This window comes from Hippocampus zosterae, chromosome 5, assembly GCF_025434085.1.
Source record: "Hippocampus zosterae strain Florida chromosome 5, ASM2543408v3, whole genome shotgun sequence".
NCBI classification, from domain to species: Eukaryota; Metazoa; Chordata; class Actinopteri; order Syngnathiformes; family Syngnathidae; genus Hippocampus; species Hippocampus zosterae.
In genome coordinates this window covers 8,971,526-8,995,427 of record NC_067455.1, presented here as the reverse complement: position 1 = coordinate 8,995,427, position 23,902 = coordinate 8,971,526, and the positions used below count along the sequence as shown (strand labels likewise).

The window sequence follows — 23,902 nt, the reverse complement described above, 5'->3', positions numbered from 1 at the left end:
CGCAAGTGAATCCACAAGAAGTCAAACGGCGTGGATTTTGTGACACGTTCAGCGTTTTTAGATGTATGAGCAAATTGAATACAGTACTGCAATATAAAATGTACATCATAATAAGAAAGTCTTACATTTGACTACATGACGTTGTGTAGAGCAAACAAGCCACAGCTCAAATACACAGGTATATCTTTTTTTTTAATTACCCACTTAAATAACGAATAAAAACCTTTGCTCTAATGCTAAAAGCCTCGAATGATTGCAAAAAAAATTGCTCCTCAAATGAATAATTCATTCGCAAAATTGCTCAGGATAAAAAGTTATTTTGAGCCGTAGACATGCCAATCAAAACAGCCTTATTTAGCCGTTTTTTTTTAATACTACTCTTGGTCGGCTCTCATTAGATTGCAGTTCATTAGGAAGGCTGCAGTTTCATCTTGCAAGAACTGGAGACCCAATCAGTGCAACCCAGACAAGAAATTAACTCGAATGAATGAGTGTCATGATTAATCAGCCAAGATTAAATATGGATGAGGACTCTCTGAAGTACGAGGTACGAAAACTAGAGTAATCACAATCAGATTCGACATCAGCCAGATTTTTTTTATTTGGTCAATGAACAAGACAGCAAAAAAAATACACCACAGTAACATTAAAAACTGCAAAAGCAAATAATTGAACGTTTAGCATAAGATTAATCACATTGTGAAAATGGCCAACAGTGTAGCCAGGTTTTTTTTCCAATACACATGACAGCAAATGATTTTGTGCAACCTTATAAAAACCTTTTCACTGATATCACACACAAAAAAGTGCCATCATAATGTCTATTCGTATGTGTAGCAAGCCAAAATCAACGTGGTCCTCTGAATCCCCCAGAAAGAAATCGACCCCGGCCAATTCCCGAACATATCAAATACCGCAACATCAACTTTTTTTGGTCAAATGCTGACCTAATTGTTGCATTTATTTGGCAGGTTTTAAAAGTCTTTCATGAATCATGCAAACGGCTGATTCGGGACTCATTCACAGGATCAGATCAAGAAATTGTAATCTCCACGTGGAGCCAAATGTGTCTATTCTTAAAATTGGTTTGGATTTGTTGGATATTCTCCGTTCTCTCACCACCTCAGTCTTGCTTCATGTAAATTATTCAGCAAATTTGAACTTATCTTAGCGAGTGCACACAAAGCACTTGGGCAACGATAACATTTGAGCCAACTGGGTTTATTTTCAAGGCCATGATTACGTGGCGGCTGAGGATGGGGCGCTGTTTATCTCGACTCGGATGATCTTTGCTTTTGTGCGTTCTCCTCATCGACGCCAAAGCAGCGGCACCTGATTCGAAACTTTTGGTCATTCTCAACTGCGTCCTGATTCAAGTTAGTGTTGTTTCCTCCTGAACGAACATCCTGGGAAGAGAGAGACACGGACAGAAATTCTGTTAAAACACCTCAAAGAGATGGGTGAATGGCTAAGTAAATAATTGGTGGGTTGAAAAATAACCCCTTGTGGTTTTAACGTTAAGTTTGTGGGGAGACTGAATGTGATGCCAGATTGAAATTTCACAAAGTTTGTGCATATATCTTGGTGGGCCAACAGAGTCACAGAATGAATCAATGACAGACATTAATTCTATCTACCCGATCATAGTGACGTCTCGACAAATGCGCTATGCAGTGTTGGGGGGGAGGTCAGGTGCACCCACACCATCTCAAAATGCAGCTCATTGCCAAAGTCATGGTTGCCATGGCAGCTAGATACAGAACCAAAAAAAAAGCCAGGATGCTCCAGTGCAAACAAGTAGAGTCTTGTTGCCGTCTTGTTCTTGTGCACCCGCGTTCCTTTACGAACACCTTCAAATGCCATCAGCCTTCTGGAACCATTGCTGCCGCTCCCTTTCACCCGCAAAAATGCCGCGCCGTGTTTGTGCTCGCAAGTTGAATGTGTTGGAAATGCATCGGTGATGATGAATTTCTGTCACAGCTGCGAGAATCAATGTCTGCCTTAGTCGACACCCGGTTCACGATGGATGCGATGAAAGGGCAACACAAAGGCAATGATTTAAGACTTTCTAAAGTGATTCCGTATAGATCGGCTGTGTCACACCGTCTAAACACATGCATAATACACTGAAAGCTTGAGGCTTTTGTGAAGATTTGATTTCTCTCTAAAATCCTGTAACGGATGACACAGAGCCCCAGACCTTGGGATTCTAGTAGAGCCAAAACATGTAAAATGATGAATTGTATATTATTCTACAATACAAAATATGCACAGGAAACTGATACCGTTGAAAGTGAAATATGTAGAAAAATAAATATAGACACCAAACTGGGACACATTTGGTTACATTTGCATTTGAGCATTTTTTCTGTTGCAAGCATTTGTCATTACAATATTGGTAAGGAGGTCTTTTTTAAAATTATATTATCTATGACTCCCCCTAGTGGCCACAAATGTAGTCTCATTTTGTGCCAGCATTAGAGAAACAGCACTAACAATAAATTTGACATTCCAAGATTGCATACACGCATTGCAACATGTCAACAAATATATTCCTGTTTGTACACACCCACACAGATTCTGTTGTAACTTCCACTTATTTGACAGTTAAGATTGTTGTGCATTTAATTCAGGTGTGAAAATTAGCTCATTATTTCAACCCCCATTATTTCAGATGAGTGCCACTTAAAAAAAAACTGAGGTTTCACTGCATTTTACACTTTTGATGACAAACACGTGTGTCATCAAAATTATATGATCAGAGTAAAGTACTCTCAATACCGTTTTGGAACTACAAGTGTGCGATCATGAGAAGACAACACTAAAGTGGCACATACCTTCCGTTAGGCGAGCTTTCCCACCCGTAGGCTGGCAGAGGACCGTGGAGCAGCCGACGCACAACACCACAGTCTGAGCGTGACTGAACACGGTCGTGATCTTGTAACAACCTGAAAATATGACAGCCCAGAATTACACAACTGTGTGCGCGCTTTTGGGCTGTGGCTATTGAATATTTTGGTATTCGGACATCCTACTGAAAATTCTATCGGATAATCAGGTATTATGAAATTATTTTAAAATACTTGGTTACAAAAACAGAAGACAAAAAAATCAATTTCCACTTGATAATTAACATCCAACCAGTTTTCATTTTTAGACAAACAATTTATACTTTTAAGTCAAACTGTGCATTCATTGCAGCACACTATTTTCGTCTCCAGAAAGATTTGTGAGATTTTAGGCAAATCTCTCCCCACATAATTTTATCTTTGAGACGAGGTGATGTCAGAAGCACAGTAGCGATTTTGCCGGCTAAAACAACTGTTGTGAAAATAGATAACAGTTTGTGGCAGTCCAAACAGTCTGGATGTCAAATAAGCTGTTACACACCGTCGAGAGCAACTTCAAAATAAAAGCAGCGCAAGGGACTGATGTCCACATATTATTTGGTAAGGTATGGTTTATTTTGAAGTTGGCCTTCTCAGTGGTTACTGTCATGCATATAGCATCAAAATTATTTTTAACCGAGATATACAAATTACTTGAGGATGCATTTCAGCCCTAATGTGCTTGCAGCAACACTTGCAAAGGAGTCATTTCACACTCAATTCAATAGCAGCCGCAAGAGTCAGTGTGTGCCTCATTTGACACCCTCATCACTACATAGACCAATGAGAGGGCAACACATCAAGGCAAAGTATCCATCCAAAGATGTTTATCAAATGTATTTTTTCTTTATACTTAAATCGCTCTCCACAGCAGTGATTTTTCATGTGGCATGCAAAATCCCTCAAGTAAAAAGCAAAGGATCAAATCACGAGTAAAGTAATATAGTTCAGCTGCAGTCAACTTCAAAGTACAATACGTATGCATTGAATATTTTGGAGCATATTATATTTTTAACTAAATAATGGGAACTAAGCCAAAAGTCAAACAACAATCATTTAACTGATTAGCAAAATATTTTTAAGTGGAAAACTAGAATCACTGCAGAATACAGCTACCACTGCTTTTACATGTTTAAATAATGATTTTTTTTTTAAAAAACTTAACAAACGGACCTGGACATTTTACATCCATAAAATAGGAATTTGGGCTCTGGACGAGTCGTTTCTTCTTGTGTCTCCTCTTCTCCTCCTCAGAGGAGGGAAGCAACAGATCCTTGGCAAGCTGCAAGTACAAAGAGTCGAGAATAACTCCATTACTATGTAACTATCATCAATGGATATGACAAGCAAACAATTTGAGGCAATAACGAAAAATGTTTAATCATATCTCGACTGCATTTCCCAGTAAACTATCATGGATAGTGTTTTAACTCAAAAGATGCGAGTTTGTTTTTTTTTACTGCCAGAATTATGTTTGATTAAAGAAGCAATACGATCTGGTTAAACAATCGTCTGCACTATATCTCAACGACAGGGTAGCTCACATCGCCAATGGACAACGTGGGCTGCTTTTTCGTCCACGTGTCTCGCCATATTGCGTCCTTTCTTGGCTTCTAATTTCCACATTACACACTCACAACGACTCGTCACCAACGGAATTAAACAAAAACATACATTAATTGCGAAATAACCCTATCGATTTATACACTTTTAAAAGACGGAAACTACTTGAGTGAACGTAACCGTACTTACGGGCATGTCTGTACTTGTTCGGAGTCTAGACCGGAAAAAGACGCGCGGATGACGCAGCGGAAGTTGATAGAGCGTCACGTGACCTTGGGAAAAAATAGAAAAATAAAAAAAGATCGCCTTTTTTGCATATTGTTCCACACTTTTATTTACAATAGATACCTTGTATTTTAATATGTATTTTTTAATTGTCAATAATGACTATCGCTAGAACTTATCTCCTCTGTGGAAATATTTAATGACAGAAGGCTATGTAAATGTTTGTAATGAAAACTACACTTTTTAATGCTGTATGCAAAGAGTTGAGTCTGTGGTGCCAAGATATCTACCTATTTCTGAAAATGTTTTTCTGAGACATTCTGATCTCTGCCATTTAATTTCTTATCGCTGATTTTTCCTGAATTTGAGGTATTTCGTAAAGATTTAGTTAACCATTTAGTTAAAGCGCCGTATTTGGACAATGTTTGAAGGTGCATATTCATTCATTCATTCATTCATTCATTCATTCATTCATTCATTCATTCATTCATTCATTCAGTCATCTTCCTAACCGCTTGATCCTCACTAGGGTCGCGGGGGGTGCTGGAGCCTATCCCAGCTGTCTCCGTGCAGTAGCCGGGGTACACCCTGAATCGGTTGCCAACCAATCGCAGGGCACACAGACACGAACAACCATTCGCACTCACACTCACACCTAGGGACAATTTAGAGCGGGGGTCACCAAACTTTTTGAGAGTGAGAGCTACTTCATGTGTCCTGATTGTGTGAAGGGCTACCAAATTGATACGCGTCTGAAATAACATTTGTACAAATTAAATTTAATAATATTAGAACATTAGCTAGCTAGACGTATACTGTAGCTAGCTAGTTAGATAGCTAAATAGGTAGCTATAGAATCTATAATACTGCCCATGTTTGCATTTTTAAATCATAATTTCTACGAGCAAATCACAATCCTAGCACTGGCGGGCTACTGGTGTGGTCCTCACGGGCTACCTGGTGCTCGCGGGCACCACGTTGGAGACCCCTGATTTAGAGTGTTCAATCAGCCTGCCATGCATATTTTTGGAATGTGGGAGGCACTCGCACTCACACTCACACCTAGGGACAATTTAGAGTGTTCAATCAGCCTGCCATGCATATTTTTGGAATGTGGGAGGAAACCGGAGAACCCGGAGAAAACCCACGCAGGCCCGGGGAGAACATGCAAACTCCACACAGGGAGGCCAGAGCTGGAATCGAACCCGGTACCTCTGCACTGTGAAGCCCACGTGCTAACCACTGGACTACCGGGCCGCCCGGTGCATATTCATATTTTATATTTTTCTTTAGTTCTTGATCTTCTTTTAAAAAATCAGACCTTAAAAGTTGCTCGGCTCTTGAGTAGTTTTGTAACTGAGTACTTATTTACTTTTACTCAATTCATTATCTTATTTTAATTAATGTGTTTTTTTACGGTGTCATAAAAGCAGGATGCCTAGTCTTGAGTATACTTTTGGGTACTCATCCAACCTCTGATAAAGCATTACCTACGTTGCTTTTGAAGCTCATGCTAACCTTACTTTTAAAGCAATCAAATGGCGCCATCTAGTGTAGCTTCCCAGTAACGCTCGCCTGAAAGATACTCCCACGAAAATCTGGGCCGAAGCAATTTTTTTTCTCTCGTTGTTGTTGGGGGGAGCCAGAGAAAAAAAACACGTAGACACTTTGGTATGTTTGTAAACGGACTCAAAAGTTATTTTTGTTGAAAAAGTAAGACGACATTACGGTGATGTATGCGGATGTGAATAACTGGTCAACAACGCTAGTCAACCCAAACGGGACAGAAGAGGGGCGCTGAAAGGAATCCGAATTTAGCACCGGCGTTAGTTTGAGAAGGAAGGGAGGAACGTTTTGCAACAAAAAAAAGCCCAAGCGCTTCTGTCAACTTTTAAGGACCTCTCTTTGAAGGAACGTCAGTAAACTATGGCGAAAAAATATGATTTTTTGTTCAAGTTGCTGCTCATCGGGGACAGTGGAGTCGGTAAAACTTGTCTGATCATTCGCTTTGCTGAGGACAATTTCAACTCCACCTACATCTCAACTATCGGTACGTTTTCTTTCTTTAAATATATTAAATTTTTAGGCAGGGGCGGGGGTATCACTTCCAACTGAAGCTCTCCTTCCATTTTATTACCATGTCTAGACTGGCCTGTGCCTTTTGTCTTCTCGTCTTTTTCACACATTGTTCCTCTCCCTATTCAATATGTGAACTCACGCACACTCACACACAACGCATACACACACACACACACAGATCTCATTCTTCCACCCACACTCATTCCAATCTTTCCAACCATCTCTCCCTGTGATTTTGAAGCAGTCTCCACCCAACGGTCTGTGACTTATATTATGCTACACTATTTCGTTTGTGTGTCTTTATCAGTGGGTGGGTTCAATACTGTGATATTTTAACAGATTATTTGCCCCAACCCCTCTTCCCAGGCATCGACTTTAAAGTTAAAACCATTGAAGTTGACGGGAAGAAAGTGAAACTGCAAGTATGGTAAGAAATGATGATGTGTTTTTGAACTGTGTGTCACGTGACACTCGCTGAGTACACGTTATAAGCACCTCCATCAAAGTGAGCTCCAACAGTATTCAAACTTCTGTCTTTACAAAGGCAAGAATGATCATTTTTGAAGGACACTGTCCACGGGCTTGTCTCAATACTAGAGCAAAGTTTAACTTGCATTTCGCATCATTCCCCGAGACCGCCCAACCCCACAATGCAAATTCAACATTAAAAAAACGCCAATGGTTGCAATTTCATCAGACTTTTTATTTTTACCTGTATTTAATTTTGGCACATCCGACCCCCTAAGCAACGCTGCCGTGTGTGGCCACACTTAATGTACATGCCAGAAACTGCAGCTGGATGTCATCCATCGTAGTGACTCTTCAAAAAGGTGAAACAAACCCCCAGATTTAATCATTTGGTGCCCATGCATGACTTCCGTTCAAACTCATTTCATGCGACTTCATAGAGAGGTCAAATTCTGAATTCCTCAGCAGTTCCACTGTGCTTGATTGTGACATTATTTCCTATCCTGCCTGTAGCTCTCCATGCTGTCACTTCAAGTCAGATTCATTGGTTGCGTCTGCACATATTCTTGGCAAGCCGATGATAGCCGTTTTGATCCCTGCCAACATTTTAATAACGCACCCGGCAGATGAAGAGTGCAGCCCTGCCTTCTGTCCACTCTGTTCTGACCACTTTTGCAATGCGCAGGGACACAGCGGGCCAAGAGAGGTTTAAGACCATCACCACGGCCTACTACAGAGGAGCCATGGTAAGATGATCAGGTCTTTGTGCTCATCACATCCGGTAAAGAGCGCTGACCTCTCTTTCGCTCTCTGCCAGGGCATCATCCTGGTATACGACATCACAGACGAGAAGTCCTTCGAAAACATCCAGAACTGGATGAAGAGCATCAAAGAAGTGAGTCTATTCTCCTTCGAGCGAACATTTAAAAATAGCGCGCTCAGTGAGTCGCACACGTGTTAGTCATGAGTGTCTTGCCTTTACTCACTGCAAGTACTGCGCGACGGTTAAAAGAGACACTTCACAGAAACGCGTCTGCGTACATGTACATTACTGCTTATTCAATCAATATGCTGATAGACGGAAAGTAGAGTTTATCGCATTCCTTTAAAGAGTGCATGTTCTCCCAGGGCCTGCGTGGGTTTTCTTCGGGTACTCCGGTTTCCTCCCACATTCCAAACACATGCACGGCAAGGCTGATTGAACACTCACAATTGTCCCGAGGTGTGGGCGTGGATGCTTGTTTGTCTCTGTGTGCCCTGCAATTGGCTGGCAACCGGTTCAGGGTGTCCCCCGCCTACTGCCCAAAGATAGCTGCGTTAGGCTCCAGCACCCCCCCCCCTGTGACCCTTGTGAGGATAAGCGGATTGGAAAATGGATGAAAAAGTGAAACAACAATTTCCACTATGCCATTCGGTTTGAAACACCGTTTGGAAATGTGCAAATGTATTTAAGTATTAACAGCGATATTTGATTGGTGGTTTACTGATGAACAGGGCGTATTCTATGGTCACGAGCTATGGGTCGTGACCGAAAGAACGAGATCCCGGATACAAGCGGCCGAAATGAGTTTTCTCCGCAGGGTGTCCGGGCTCTCCCTTAGAGATAAGGTGAGAAGCTCGGTCATCCGGGAGGGGCTCAGAGTCGAGCCGCTTCTCCTCCACATCGAGAGGAGCCAGATGAGGTGGCTTGGGCATCTGATTCGGATGCCTCCTGAGCGCCTCCCCGGTGAGGTGTTCCGGTCATGTCCCACCGGGAGGAGACCCAGAGGAAGACCCAGGACACGCTGGAGAGACTATGTCACCCAGGTTGCCTGGAAATGACTCGGGATCCCCCGGGGAGAGCTGGAAGAAGTAGCTAGGGAGAGGGAAGTCTGGGCTTCCCTGCTAAAGCTGTTGCCCCCGCGACCCGGCCCCGGATAAGCGGTAGATGATGGATGGATGAGGGCGTATTTCTTGTGATTTTGAAGCTACATTTTAGACGCAAGTGTATAATAAGTACATGACCTGATCATTTTGTGAACAACCGTCTTATCTGGGGTGTCCCAAAGACGTATTTGTTTTGACATCCCGGGAACTTGAATCACCAAATAGGATGTGTCAATGTCCAAACAGCCGCAAATTGACTCACTTTGTCTCAAACGCTGTCAGTTATCTCGACTTTAGAAACGAGACTGTGATGGCGTTACAAACATCCATCATCCTGTTTGTTTGCTGCCTTGTAATGTCGGTCTGTCCGTTTCTCCCTTGAACGCATCCCCCAGCCAACATTTGAATGCAGCTCAACCCGGCCTAATCAATACACCCCCTCCCCACTTTCTTCCCCAGAATGCATCAGCAGGGGTGAGCCAAATGTTGCTCGGAAATAAGTGCGACATTGAGGCAAAGCGGAAGGTTACCAAGGAGACGGGCGAAAAGGTGAGCTGACCCTGACAGCGATGGCCATCTGCGTTCGATATTGCGATGCTTATTTTTCTGCAATTTTCAATGCGAGCGTGACACGTGTGAGCTCTCGCCGACAGTAATGATCAGAGGGGCGGGATTGTTTGCGTAAGGTACAAGCGTTTGCTGGCTGCACGCTCTGTTTACTTGAGATAAGAAACAGGAAGTGATTGCCATCTATATCCTGGCCCTGTGTAATTATGTCGCGCTTGTTGTTTACAGCTGGCTAAAGATCACGGTATCAGGTTCTTTGAAACCAGCGCCAAGTCCAGTATTAACGTCGAGGAGGTGAGCTGCAGTGCACCAAACTCAACAATATTGAGTCTTTGTTTTGTTTTTGTTTTTGTTTTTTTTTACTTAGGCATTAGCATTCATCTTTGTCTGTTTCTATTTTTATTTTGTAGTCCTTTCTGTCATTGGCAAGAGACATACTTCACAAATCCAGCAAAAAAAACGTAAGTCAAATATTATAGCGGGGATGGGCCAACTTTTGTGCTGTTTGTTGCACATTTGACAAGAAAGTTGACATGAAAATGAACATGAACATTTGATTTTACAAATTGGGAAAAAAAAATCATTCCGTCTAATCAATGTCATTAGAATTAATGAGCCGTAATGTCCATGTAAAAAATATTTCAATATTTTATTGCATGTGATAAAATGATTACGACATTATCTCATTAGGCCAATGAAGTAGAAATACATCAAATTGAAGTCAGGAAGTAAAATAATCGCATTTGGCCCAATTTCTTGTAAGTCTGTAACCCGCTCAACATTTGTAAGAAAAAAAAATAATTAAAAATCATGTCAAGAATGAAGTAAGAATATCATATTAAAGCCAAGCGATATTTCTAGATTCACTTTTGGATAGGGAAGTTGGATCGAGGGAGGGAGGACTAGAGGAATTTGTGAACAGGTCCTAAATGTCGTCTTCCTGTTTTTCTTCTTTGTTCAAAAGGGTCCCACGGGCCGAGAGGTGAAGATCACCAGCAGCACACAGAAAAGAACGTCCAAATGTGCTCTTCTCTAGACATCGGCGCACGCGCACACACACACACACTCACAATGCCAGTTGTCCTTCAACATAGAATTCTTTCTTTTTTTTAACTCATCAGTATGAACCACAGACGCAGGAAAGTCTCACGTCTCTATCTGGTGGCTCACACGTTCACTATGTACACAGCACAGTTCTTGTTCTTTGCACAGTTCCCCCCCCACCCCACCCCACAACTGCCTTGCATTCCATTTCCGAAAAGGGCTCATCATACAGTCAGCGACAAATCATTTCACTGGCTTTTTAAGAATCATTTTTGGGGGGTTCATTTCTCCCATTCCTACTTGTGGCGTGTGCAATATGTGTGACCACCGAATCCTGAAACGGAGGATAAGTGAGCATTTGAGAAGTGCGATTGTGTCGATCTTACCACGGACTGAATCGGCTTCCAATGTAGTCTTCAACATGTTCGACTATCTGTTACCTTTGATATTAGAATCAAGCAGAAGTAAGGCACCGAGGAAAGGTAGGACACCCCGAAACTAAATACACGAGGTGAAAAGTAAGTGTTGTCTGAAAAAGACTGAGTATGTGGAAGTTTGAGGCGGTCATAAGTGCAATATAGAAGATGTGAGGAGAGATGACTGATGGATGAAGCAAGTGATTGATGACCATGTAAGATTTGTGAGACCGTTTGAGCAATTTCCTGCTCACTCACAAGTACGTGGATGACAGCAGCTCACTATTTTCTTCCCTATCCAAACACTTGTACGCTTCACTCCGCCGCTATATTTGGATTTGGTTTGTGGCCACACTTGTGTTGAATTAAAAAAAATGAAAAGAGTGGTCTTTGTCTTTGTGGTTTGGAAACAATTCACTAACCAAACAACTGTTTGATCAGTGCTCTGCTTCAGGGTTCTTTTCACTTTCTTTCTTCCGAAACGCTTTGCCTTTGACACACGACGCAGCGAAAAGCAGGGCATTTATTTACCTTGCGGCCACACAAACATCCCGCAATCTCATTTAGCAGGGATGGCAATGTTCGCGGAAGCACGGAAATCCGCCGTTTAATTTCTTAAATTGATCATTTTTGTGAATCGTCTAAATCCAATGAGGATTTTTTAGGGGGGGGTCAGGTCGTCGATCGTCGAGTTTTCACGAGCTCTCCCGATCAGTCTTTCCATCTTCCGATTGTACACTGCCCTGGGATTGGGCGTGTATGATGTCTTACTTGTTGTGATTGGTCGCCCCGTCCTGGCCACGCCCATTTCCGCTCTTTTTCATCATTAGACATTGCCACCCCTGATTTAGATGATCGAAGCGCCTGGTGTGACCTAAACGAAATTGGAAGGCGACAATCGCCTGCAACCTTATTCCATTCTATAATTTGAATTCCTATATTAAGGCTCCTGCTCCACATCCAAAGGTGAAAATTAGCCACGTAGTATCATGATAAGCCGAATAGCGACGCTGACCGATGCTGGGTTTACACCAAACGGCGTTCACAGTCTCAGACTAAAAACTGAAAGTCAGAAGAAAGTTTTAATGGAGTCATCTTGATCGTTTGGTGTAACGTGGAAATTTTTCGCTGTTTCAGATCAGTATTTTCCTAGTTTTGGCTTTACGACGATATCAAAGGTGTCTGATCTTCAGTCTTTGCGGTGACGCAGCACAACCGGCAAACAATAGATGAGCTTCAACATTGGTAAAAATTCAACTCAGCATAATGGGAAAGCATTTGCATTGGGGGGGGGGGTGCCTTAAAAAAATCTTGTCTTGTAAATAGTGACCCCGCAAAATTCAGTCTTTTTAAAATCTCAGTCTGACACTGTCAACTCATACGGTTTAGCCGTAGTTCATACGGATTTTGTGGTGAATCTTACGTATTTGGCCGTATCGCACAAATCATACAGATTCTGAAAATTTCCGGGGTTTTTTTTTCTTCGTAACGCAGGAATACAACTCTGAACACAGTAATGCCACTAAGTAGAATGACATTAACCAGACATTGTATTATGGGGATTTACAATAAATATCATTGAAATTTTAGTTGTTTTTTTTCTGCCGTTATTTTGACATATAAAATGCTTTGGTATGTTATAAGGTTGTTTTGCTCTTTATAAGGATTTTTTTTGGTAGTTTATACAGGTTGGCGCTCCGAAAAGTTGACACTGGGCAGTGACGAAAAACTAACAATGTTGGGAAATGTGAAATGATTCCAAGGGTCTTTATCAAATCTACTCAAAGTCTTGTGTGCTCAGGTGGACCATTCTCAGAACCAAGAAACAAAAACACGAATGGCGACCCCTCCATGTTTGTGGTCTTGTCACACATTCTTAGTTGCAGTGAGTTCATTTGCAACAAACTCTTCTCTATATGTGCCCACTGTCGAGTAGAGTCCCTCAACAGAATGTTGACGCTTATTCGTTTTTGTTGTTGTTGTTGTTGTTTCACGTGTACAGCAGCTTGTTGCTGGGCAACCATCGGCTGGGCCCTTCCTTTTTTTCCTTTCCTCCTTCCTTGCTCTAAGCTTCCTTCCTCCATCTCGCCCTCCCCTCCCTTCCCAGCATCAGCACCCACCTCCTCCGCATGCACGCTTTACGTGCCTTGTCATCACGCACCGGGGCAGGCTCGGGCTTGCATATTATCGCACGATGCCTTTTTCCATCCTTGAGGCGGATCATCCACGCGGGAAAAACACGCAGCGGCGTTTTAAGACACGGCTTTAGGATGGTATTTTGACGTGCGGCGTGGTGTTAAATGGGTAGCTTCTGAAAAGTGGAGGAGGGCGCAGCGGGCTAACGTGCGGGCCACTTAACACGCGAGTGAACGTGATGCCCGCGTGACTGCGGGGTAAGGAAAAGAGGCGGCACACCAGGCGGACTTGTCACCGTTCGATCAGTTGCATCCCTTCTGCTGCATTTTTTCCCCCCAAATCGATGGAAAGTGGTTCGTGTCGACAAGGTGAGAGATTGTCGTCATTTTTCTTCTCAGTGGTCCAAACAGAAGGTCAGGTGATGCTCCGCCCGGGAGGAGAACAACGCGCACACGCAAGCATACACACACGCAAACGCAGCTGAGAAAGATGAGCGTCTTTTCATCTTTCCTGTTTTGGGATGTTTGACAATGCGAAGCCTGCTGCTGCTGTTGCTGCATTGCCCCTGGCGAGAGAGTGGAAGGAGAGGAAAGAAGCGAGCGAAAGCGTCAGTATGAGCCACGCGGAGGAGTCTTGTTGCAAGAGGAGGTTGCTGCTTTGAGATGTATTGACTTCTACAGTCATGGCTGAAACAGTCAAACGAGCCGACTGTTTGTGTGCTCCATTCTCAACTTTCTGCTGACCAGGCTCCAAATGTACAGCCACCCTTGAACTTTGCTTAAAGACCGATAGACTAAGCCCAAGCTCCTTCCATCACATTTCTAACATGCCCTCGCCATCAGACTCCAGCAGTGTGGCATCAGGGTCACGGGGTTGGTCGGACAGCCGGCGTGGCTTTTCGGGTCGAGGCCCCGGGGGGGCCAGGCTGCTCCTTTACCTGGGCCTGTGCCACCTGAGCCTGGGCGCCATGGTCCTGGCCTTCTCCTTCACCAGCATGGCCTTCACCTCGTCTGCTCGTGTCAGGCAGTCCTGTCCCTTCTGGGCTGGATTTTTTGTAAGTATAAATCAACTCACAGTATCATATATGCTACACTGGAAACTTTAAAGCCCAACGTGGGATGTCGGTTGCCTGTCTACATCGGTTGCCTCACCGATTGACCTCAAATATATCCATTGTTTCAAGTATTACAACACCACCGCATACAGTAGATGCTATTTGTTAGCTTACCTATGGCATTTCCCATTATGCGTTAGCATCAAGCTAGCTGACTTAAAAGCAAAGTTTTGCGATTGTTTTAAATACACGTCTTTGTTTCATGTTTATTTTGCCGTAAGCTTCTCCTGAGCGAAAAAATAAATGCGTGAAGCTTCTTTTTTGAGGAATCTGCCAAACAGCTGTGCCACTCATATCATTTGTATCACAAGCCACCACTGTATTTAGTGTAATTATGTCTTGACGGTTACAGTTACAGGTTTGTGCAGACTATAGCACGTTCTGACTTACTGTGCAATATTCACAAATTTGATTTTGGGGCCACAGTTCCAAATGGATGTGTGGTGCAAATACAACATTGGTCATCACCAAAAGAACAGCATAATAACTACATTGAAGCATGGTAGTGCTTGATATGGGGGTGTTTTTCTTCCACTGGAACCGAGGGGGGTATTTTTCTATCACAGCATCCCGGCATTTGAAAGAGGGTGTGTAGACTTTTTATACCCACTGTAAGTGAGGACGTAGAGCTTGTATTTATTGCTGTATGTCTTTGTAGGTGGTGGCATCTGGGATCGTTGGCATTATCTCATGGAGGAGACCTTTAACGCTAGTGGTATGTCCATTTTCCGTTCCCCCCCCCAAACAATTTTTACAGTGACATCAGATCACTGTCAAAATAACAAACTCCAAAAACATCAGCCTTCACAGTTCTACAAATCATTTCGAATGGTCTCTCTGTGCCTGTGTGGGTTTTACTCAAGCTTCCGCGCACATTCCAAAAAACATGCATGCTATGTTCATTGAAGACTAAAAAATGCCCAAAGATGTGAATGTGAATGTGAAAGGTTCTTGCTAAAAAGCTGGGGACCGGTCCAAGGTCAAGTGGGATAAACTCTGAGGAGCTGGAATAGAAAAGGGATGGATGTCTGATTACAACAGCAAATATACAGTAGATGGAAGAAACAGAGGGGATGTGGTTTGATGCGAAAGAAAAATAACCAACAAGGCACTTAGTCTTTCCAAAAGATGTCATGCAAGTGCACTTTTTCTTTTTAATAGACACCATAAACAACAATTGAACGTGACAGTCCACACGAGGGGTCTTTGTATTATTAATCGATCTGGAAACCCCTCGCAGATGGATCCTCTTGTAGCTGTGAATTATTAATACATTCCTGTAAAATATGACTTACATATTTGCAAAGTTACTCCGGGCTAGAAATGTGTTTATTTGAATCCTGGATGAAATGGATGCGCTTTCGTTACTCTATCAAACGGCTGGAATTCCAATGATAGTTTCACTTTGGTCCAAATTGATATTGCGGTAATGTATTATCTTGAAAAAAAAAATAGCAGGCCAAAGACGACCATTTGTCCATATTAGCTATCAGGCTCCGTGGTTCTTTTAATGAATGTCGGAGAATAAAAGTCTTTTGGCCTTGGCTCCCTTCACAGGTTTCTCTTTTCATGCTGCTGTCTGCAGTGTGCGTGATCCTCAGTTTGGCCGGCTCCATGCTCTCCTGTCAGAACGCACAGATGGTCAAGTCCATGCTCACCTGTGAGGTACAAACGCAGCCCAAGCCACAGACTAAAATGCCCTTCAAAACAGATGCGCGATGGAACATTCCAGGAATTGATGACATCGTTTGGTCAGATCGTTCCACAGTGTCTTGACTTCTCACTCTTTGTGTGTAGATAGAGAACGGCCGTTGTGTGTGTTGCGTACCCACGGAACCCTGCTCCAGCAAAGAGGATGGAACCCTTGTCCTCAACCTGAATTCAGACTGCCACTCGGTTAGACATCAACTGAAGGTAAGGAGGTTGCGTCTCCCGCAAGTGCCAGAACAGCTGAAGATATTCTATATTGTTATGCAGGACTTGTTGTTTAGCGCGTGTGGTCTGAGCATTCTTTCCACCATCATCTGCACTCTGTCCACGGTTACCTGCAGCATCCATATTTTCTCCTTGGACCTTGTGCACCTGGTGAGTGCACACAAAGACACTTTTTTATTTTATTTTTTTAATCAACAAGTGCTCAAAAATTGCAGTTAATACATTTACCAAATTTTGACTTAAAGTGAATTGTTCGTGAATGACAAGACCCCCCCCAAAAAAACATCAAATGACTAAAAGAGCTAACATACATTAAAAAAAACATTATTTGTTTAATAACATTGTGTAGGGAAAGCAATCTTTTTATCATTCTATTCGATCCTGATGGTATCTTGCATAATCTCCATCACTGTTTCACAGTTCGGGGCGGCCCGGTAGTCCAGTGGTTAGCACGTCGGCTTCACAGTGCAGAGGTACCGGGTTTGATTCCAGCTCCGGCCTCCCTGTGTGGAGTTTGCATGTTCTCCCCGGGCCTGCGTGGGTTTTCTCCGGGTGCTCCGGTTTCCTCCCACATTCCAAAAATATGCATGGCAGGCTGATTGAACACTCTAAATTGTCCCTAGCTGTGAGTGTGAGTGCGAATGGTTGTTCGTCTCTGTGTGCCCTGCGATTGGCTGGCAACCGATTCCGGGTGTCCCCCGCCTACTGCCCGGAGACAGCTGGGATAGGCTCCAGCACCCCCCGCGACCCTAGTGAGGATCAAGCGGTTAGGAAGATGAATGAATGAATGAATGAATGTTTCACAGTTCATGACTCTGTATCGTTGGTGTTGCACGTCTCACGAGCTCCCTCTAGTGGTAAAGACTCACTGCCCAAGCATAGTTCGGTTGTATTTATCTTTTTAGTGCAAGACATGCATTGCGTCTTAAAAAAAATCTTTTTTTTTAACATCCTGATTTTTTAACCTTTTTGTGCAATGCATTATAATTGAATCGTTATCAGAGTACATTTTTTTTTATCTTCCTATATGCTAAATTGTTTCAGTGGCTTCTAACAACATTATGGTAAATATGCAAAACTTTCAGTAATACAACCTCCGCCTCATTTTGATGAACTTTGACCTAACTAGGCCATATTTTTCGTTACTAATAGTATTTTATCATTTCTACACTTTATTTCAAAATGTAAACCATTGTTTTGAGGAAAATGGCATTTTAAAAAATGTTGCTTTTTTTTTGCCACGTGATTGTAAGATGTGAAAAACAGATCTTAATATTCCAACATTTTTCTTGCTTCTATGACTTTATTATTGAAAAAACCTCAGTCTTATAATATTCCTCTTTCGATATCTGTTTTTGCCTCATAATACTTTCAATTGTCTTCTGATATTATTATGACCTCTCCAATAGGCTAGATGGGTACACAGATAATGTGCGACATACTTTGGCTCCAACAAAAATACAAAACTTTTTTCACTTCCACGTGTCATTTCCAGCTTCAGGAAAAAAAACAAATCAACAAACAAAAATGCACATGAACTCAAAATTTGACCAGGGTATGAATCTTGCATTATACAGTGTATATTATCCAAATTTGCGTTCTTTCCCCCCACCACCCAGCTAGCGCCCCACCGTTCCCGTTCCGTCAACCCGGAATGCACCACGCCTCAGGACGCCTTCTTGACCAACGTCATGGACTTTGAAGAGTTTGTTCCACCCATTCCACCGCCCCCTTACTATCCTCCCGAGTACACCTGCAGCTCAGAGACTGACGCACAGAGGTGAGAATAGGAAAACAATGGGCGCTTTATTCGGAACGCCTTTCTTTGACTTTGAGGTTTTCATTTAACACTCCAATTATTGTTGTGGTTTGGAGTGTCGTTAAACTGCACTACTGTATGTATGATTTTGACCCTCTCATGTTAGTAATACGTAAATAATCCAAATATTGTTGTGAAGTATCACCTACAATGGCTCCATGGAGAGCCCCATCCCTCTCTACCCGACTGATTGTCCTCCTCCTTATGAGGCTGTGATGGGACAAAGAGCTCTGAGCCAGGTGAGCGTGATTATGGATGAATATTGTTACTTTTTTTTTTTTTATGCATATAAGTGGCACTGTGGTGATGCTTCCGGTGACATTTTGTGTGTGTCAAGGCAACAATGTTTGACCAACACGGTGCTGAGATGTCCGCGGAACGAGCGACGTCGATGGCGTTCAGTGGAGAAGGTGAGTCAGGATTTATTTACACATGATGTAAAAATATTCAATCGATGCATTCATTGTGAAGGAGTCAATCGGTTGAGTGTAAATTAATCGTCTCTTGAAGGAATTGAGGCAGGCAAAACAGTCGAGCGTATTTCTTGGCTGCCAACCAGCAAAAGCGTTGTTGATTCAGTTTCAAATTTGCTGTCCAACGAAGTCAAATTGACGCCGGCTATGAGAGGTCGAGCTACATTCATGTACTGGCATGGAAACAGGAGTTCAGAACAGAAACATATTCTTATATCAACACATTTAAAAAGATACCAGTTACTGGAATTGATACTGTGATTTTTTTGTCATGATCGCTCAAGGAAATGAAGCCAGATGCCAACTCCTTTTCCCTTATTTCATACATTTAGTCTCCATGGACAGCGGGTCTCTGCTCATGTCAGAGATCGTAGACATCCCCGATGATTCGTCCCCGTCTGAGGACTCGTGTCTGTTGGAGGTGGCGCTGAGGAACCAAGGCGGCAGGGCCAGCAGGACGGCCAGTGAGGTGAGCGACGGGCCGGACGGCGGAACTGAGCGCCTCAGCCTCCGTGCTCCTCGGTCGCAGACGCCGGAGAGTCCTCTGGCCGGAGGACCGAGAGCAAGACGTTTTCTTAGAGGAGAGAGGTCCAACTCGTGTTCTTCACCCAGCACTGCAACCACCACGTACAGGTGGGTGGGAAAAATCCAATCTCAGAGTCCATCTGACGCCCTTGACATTTTACATTCCAGTCCTGAAGGTTCAATAATGTCAATTGCAACACAAAGGGATTTTTTTTCCAATTCCGTTCAATAGGGAAGCTAACCCGTTCAGCTAACTAAACGACCAAACGTCTATCAACCAAACGTCTATCATCTATCTATCAATGAATGATAACTTACTGTACAGCACCACCTTGCTTTTTTATTGATATCGCAACAAAATGACTTGGGCTAATATGCTACTAGGCTAACATTGAGAATGTTCTGGTGTAATATGGTTAGCTCAATCGGTGTATGCTAAAAAGAAAATGTTTCCGAACGCAATTTAAAGCCTACGGTGTAACTCGCAGTATTCTTTACGACTGTTCGCTCCTCCAGGTCTCCAGTGTTGCGGCGCCAGGTTATGCTAGCTCGAAGTTGTTCTCAGTTGGAAGCCACAGCTGGATCCGCCTCACAAGAGAAATCCCCCATACCGGACATCCAAGTTCGCCCTTCCACTCCTTTACGCCAAGCAGGTGCCCATGACAACAGCGAACAGTGTGTGGGTCAGAATGGCGGACCTCCATTACAGCGCCAGACTCTGTACCTGCGACGACGGGCCGGGAGAAATAACGGCGAGAGTGGAAGAAATGACAACGAAGGCCTCCTAAGCATCATGAGGTCACGCAGTGAGCCCTGCCTCAGCTCCTCTATAGCTGCCGGTAAATAAGGCCTGGTTGTAAAGCTTCCTTGGGTCCCTTGGAAAGTGCTTTATTATGGATTAAAAATATATTTTTGCCTTTTCTCCTCCAGTGGACTTGAGCTATGGGTGCAATAAAGCGTCTCCAGACACAGGTAATATTGGCTACATTTTATAAAGACAGAATTTTATAAGGATAATTTCAAATGGGGCGGCCCGGTAGTCCAGTGGTTAGCACGTCGGCTTCACAGTGCAGAGGTACCGGGTTCGATTCCAGCTCCGGCCTCCCTGTGTGGAATTTGCATGTTCTCCCCGGGCCTGCGTGGGTTTTCTCCGGGTGCTCCGGTTTCCTCCCACATTCCAGAAAACATGCATGGCAGGCTGATTGAACACTCTAAATTGTCCCTAGCTGTGAGTGTGAGCGTGGGTGGTTGTTCGTCTCTGTGTGCCCTGTGATTGGCTGGCAAGTAATTCAGGGTGTCCCCCGCCTACTGCCCGAAGACAGCTGGGATAGGCTCCAGCACCCCCCGCGACCCTGGTGAGGATCAAGTGGCTCGGAAGATGAATGAATGAATGAATGAATGAATTTCAAATGCGTTGACACAAACATAAGAAGAAAATGACATTTATCTGGAACTCTGTAAATCTTTTTCTGTTAAGGACAAAAACGTGTGAAATTACGTTCTTTTGGAGGGTTTGACAAAAAATAAAGCAGGCACAAATCTCATTTTCTCCTAAGGTCCATCCAACGAGGCGCTCCTGCTGCCCCCTACGTCTTTGCCGCCGGCTACTGCTTTACCAACAAAAGACAGCCTGAAATCCACAGATCCGGGGGTACAAGTTCCTTCCAAAGCCCCGCCGGCGTCTCCCCTGCGTTTGCCCAAAGATTACCACCGCTCACTTGGTGACCTCAAGGTTTGTCTGTCTAAGGTTCTCAGATATCAATACCCACACATTTGGTTAGCGCGTCAACCTCACAGTGCAGAGGTCTTTCTGTATACAAAAGTCACTGTGTCTTGTTCATGTTCATATTTCCATACTGATCTTGTAACCTCTCCACCGCAAGGTGACTCGAGTCCTGATGGCTCGCTTCCTGCAGCGCTCCAAACGCAACCTGGCACCCTCCTCCGAGCATGCCGGGAGTGCAGGGCAGGTACCTAAAAGGAGAGGAGGAGCTGAGGGCGCTGCCGCCAACCATCTGTCTTTGGAACAAGTATGTCCGCTCCATTACACCTTACCCGATTCCCTCAAGTGGTCGCTGTCTTTGTAACGGACGTTGTATCCCAATCTAGAATGCCAACCTTTTCAAATCAGGAAATAATGACCTCAGATCAATTACAATATCGTTCAGATACAGATATTGAGTGGAAGTACCGTTCATCCATTCCAGCCACCCCAAAACACTCAATAAAACTTTTTGCAATGTGCAAGAAAAACAGCACTCTATAATATTGGACGTTCTAAAACATATAGTAATGAATTAAACAGAATGTAAATAATTAACCCTTAGGTCCTTCGAAACAAAAAACCCCTCAGTTACGCGTTTTACAATTTTGGAAATGATGTATGTTGTGTTATACAAACATTCTTTTTTTTCCCAAACACTCAAAATGTTCAGAGGCATCTGTGCTATCCATACATATATAGTTTTTATTAGTTCTTTGGGATTTTTTTATTCTTTATTTTTTGCAAAAGGAAAAAAAAATTGTGTCTGGAGGTCCCAACCAAGCCCTACTAACAATCCCGACCGGGCGTGTTCATGTAAAATGCATTGGTTTGAAGCCTCCTGCAAAAAGGCAAACTCATTTGCGATCCTCTGGCGCCACCTAAAAGTTGCACAATTGGAATGACCTCAACCCAACAATGTGGCATGCATACGTCTGTCCAAGCGAAAACAAAGCGATTGAAGTAAAAATCGCGTGAAATGCATGTTTACACATTAGGTTTACGATGCATTCAAAAATATGAATTAGAATAGGTCTCTATGGTGCAAAATATTTAAATTGTGAAGATTACGGAATCAAAAACTTTTTTATTATTGCTGCAATGCCTGAGAATTATCAGCCGGTGACGTCATGAAATTTAGGCCATTTCAGCTTTCTCGTGTTTTTCCGAATGCCTTTGCCTTTGATTCAAAGACATAATTTTGCATTTATCGCAAACGGTGGACTACGAGGGTTAAATAAACAGGATGGACATTACAATTACATCATTGCGGTTCTTTCTGGTGTCCACTCACTTGGCTACTCGAGAGCGGTATAACACACTCGTGCAGTCGTGTTTGCAGAGGATAATGGAAATATGCTTGTGAGTATTGTGATATTACCTGTTGACATATTCACTGATGCGCCATTTGTGTTCAAACATCCACTCCTAAAAGAGTTATAACACAGCTGCATAGATGCTACTAATTAGCCACTCGAGGGTGTTTTGTGTTAGCATTAAGCTCGAGGGTTTCAAGGCAAAGTTAATGTTTTTGTTTGTTTGTTTTTAATTCTCTTTCTTTTATTTTTAGTTCGGTAGTAAGTTTGACTGAGAGTGTCAATAATGAAGGCTAAGCCTCTTTTTTGCTAATTATTCAATATTCGCTGGTGTTTGTGCAGTGGACAAATGAGTGCAATAGAAAGTGAGCACTAATGTTGTTTAAGATTATACCAAAGGTGAATGATAGATGTCCATCCTCAGCCACTGCTTGCAGAAATAAGGTCATTCCAAATGTGACATGACTTTATATTCATCATAATAAACGTGTTTTTCGTTGTTTGTCAACATACTTGCTGGGGGAAAAAAAAAACATTGTTCAGGTCTGGCGAACCCCTTGGAGCACCAATAGAGGACAACCCAACCAGCATCCCCACCAGCGTACCCACCATCACTCTCACAGCGACAGCCGCCACAACCGCAGCCACAGTGGCCACGCCCCAGAGGGCATCCACTTGCGGAGCTGCGGGGATCTAAACTCCTCGTCCTCTCTAACCGTATGCCGAGTGGTGTCTCCTCACCTACAGCGCGGCTCATCGGGAGTTCTCTACTCTGAATCTGCGCTGTGAAGACAAGAAGGAGATCGGAGAAGATAATCAAGTACAGATTGCAAGTTGTTCAGATATTTCAAGGCCTAGCAACTCTAAAGTATTTTGGCCTGATTCAGAAGGTGCTGTACATTGCTCTGAATACAAGACCACACACTTGCCCGGCTTCATCTAAACCGTGTTAGCCGAGACCCTCTTTCCATTCACTGCAGCCTTAGTGGAAAAATCTTGGAGACTGACAGACCCTCAAGCGTTCAACATAATGGATTACAAGATCCTAAAAGGCCCTTTTATACCTTGCTGTTCAACACAAGGAATTGTCAGGTTGGTCATTAAAAAATGTATTTTGTCTTCCATGTAAAAAGAAAAATGAAAAGATACTTAACCATCCATATTTAGCCGAGTGTGATATAAGATAAGCAAACCTGTTCACATTTTTCTTCTTTTCACAATTCTACCCCACCAGCGCATTTGCTGGCATACATGATATGAATGCACGTCTTGTATTCTCTATGACTGGCCCCTTGGAAAAATGATGTGGTGTTCGTGCATGTTTTGCGACCCCCACAAACATCAGACATAGTATATCATGTGAAATGTCTTCATTTGCATGGATTGACACTTTTTCTCCCTTGTCCACAAAAAAAACGTAAAGGAAGTGTTGAAAGACAGGTACTTTATGTGTCTAATAAAGTGTTGCAAACAAAATATGCAGATTCAGCACACTCGTTTGGTGTGCAATATGTCCTTTTGCACCAAGCATATCTGATTGCGGCTTTCGCAGTCGGATCCTGTAAGATAAATATGTTTTCATTGCAGTGTGAGTGATGAAATAAATGTACGTATTTGTAAGGACACTACCATATAGGGCTCACTAAGGACATCAGACAGATTTTTTTTTTCTGCAAAATGTGCCAGAGTGAAGATGATAACATCAG

The 23,902-nt window shown here is 43.1% G+C and overlaps 3 protein-coding genes across 4 annotated transcripts; 2 read left to right on the top strand and 1 right to left on the bottom strand.

Moving 5' to 3' along the window:
• Positions 1 to 583: 583 nt before the first annotated feature.
• On the bottom strand, positions 584 to 4,734 carry rps27.2 (ribosomal protein S27, isoform 2). The gene is made up of 4 exons (XM_052066249.1): positions 4,641 to 4,734; positions 4,062 to 4,170; positions 2,838 to 2,948; positions 584 to 1,406 (listed from the first exon to the last, which is right to left on the bottom strand). Exons 1-4 carry the CDS (start codon positions 4,644 to 4,646, stop codon positions 1,378 to 1,380), a joined length of 255 nt encoding a protein of 84 aa, XP_051922209.1. The 5' UTR covers positions 4,647 to 4,734; the 3' UTR covers positions 584 to 1,377.
• Positions 4,735 to 6,506: 1,772 nt separating this feature from the next.
• On the top strand, positions 6,507 to 11,529 carry rab13 (RAB13, member RAS oncogene family). The gene is made up of 8 exons (XM_052066250.1): positions 6,507 to 6,726; positions 7,122 to 7,182; positions 7,909 to 7,969; positions 8,041 to 8,118; positions 9,549 to 9,638; positions 9,885 to 9,950; positions 10,067 to 10,117; positions 10,621 to 11,529. The coding sequence occupies exons 1-8, from the start codon at positions 6,603 to 6,605 to the stop codon at positions 10,690 to 10,692; spliced, it is 603 nt and encodes a 200-aa protein (XP_051922210.1). The 5' UTR covers positions 6,507 to 6,602; the 3' UTR covers positions 10,693 to 11,529.
• A 1,713-nt stretch (positions 11,530 to 13,242) lies between these two features.
• On the top strand, positions 13,243 to 23,687 carry fam189b (family with sequence similarity 189 member B). Of its 2 annotated transcripts, XM_052066187.1 has the most exons (14): positions 13,244 to 14,306; positions 15,025 to 15,081; positions 15,924 to 16,031; positions 16,164 to 16,280; positions 16,344 to 16,451; positions 17,921 to 18,081; positions 18,260 to 18,359; positions 18,458 to 18,530; positions 18,926 to 19,226; positions 19,635 to 19,957; positions 20,049 to 20,090; positions 20,675 to 20,850; positions 21,002 to 21,148; positions 22,740 to 23,687. In XM_052066187.1, exons 1-14 carry the CDS (start codon positions 14,079 to 14,081, stop codon positions 22,983 to 22,985), a joined length of 2,187 nt encoding a protein of 728 aa, XP_051922147.1. In that variant the 5' UTR covers positions 13,244 to 14,078; the 3' UTR covers positions 22,986 to 23,687. The 2 variants fall into 2 exon arrangements, with proteins under 2 accessions (XP_051922148.1, XP_051922147.1); XM_052066188.1 differs by lacking the exon at positions 16,344 to 16,451 and having other exon boundaries at positions 13,243 to 14,306.
• Positions 23,688 to 23,902: the final 215 nt, after the last annotated feature.

Excerpts from the sequence above, each read along its gene's own strand:
- rps27.2 (XM_052066249.1), bottom strand. Across the intron at positions 2,949-4,061 it reads TATGGATGTAAAATGTCCAG|GTTGTTACAAGATCACGACC; the intron begins GTCCGTTTGTTA and ends TCATATTTTCAG. Across the intron at positions 1,407-2,837 it reads GAAAGCTCGCCTAACGGAAG|GATGTTCGTTCAGGAGGAAA; the intron begins GTATGTGCCACT and ends CTCTCTTCCCAG.
- rab13 (XM_052066250.1), top strand. The coding sequence starts at position 6,603 with ATGGCGAAAAAATATGATTTTTTGTTCAAGTTGCTGCTCATCGGGGAC. Across the intron at positions 7,183-7,908 it reads AAAGTGAAACTGCAAGTATG|GGACACAGCGGGCCAAGAGA; the intron begins GTAAGAAATGAT and ends TGCAATGCGCAG. Across the intron at positions 9,951-10,066 it reads CCAGTATTAACGTCGAGGAG|TCCTTTCTGTCATTGGCAAG; the intron begins GTGAGCTGCAGT and ends TTTATTTTGTAG.
- fam189b (XM_052066187.1), top strand. The coding sequence starts at position 14,079 with ATGCCCTCGCCATCAGACTCCAGCAGTGTGGCATCAGGGTCACGGGGT. Across the intron at positions 15,082-15,923 it reads GGAGACCTTTAACGCTAGTG|GTTTCTCTTTTCATGCTGCT; the intron begins GTATGTCCATTT and ends CTCCCTTCACAG. Across the intron at positions 18,360-18,457 it reads GACAAAGAGCTCTGAGCCAG|GCAACAATGTTTGACCAACA; the intron begins GTGAGCGTGATT and ends GTGTGTGTCAAG.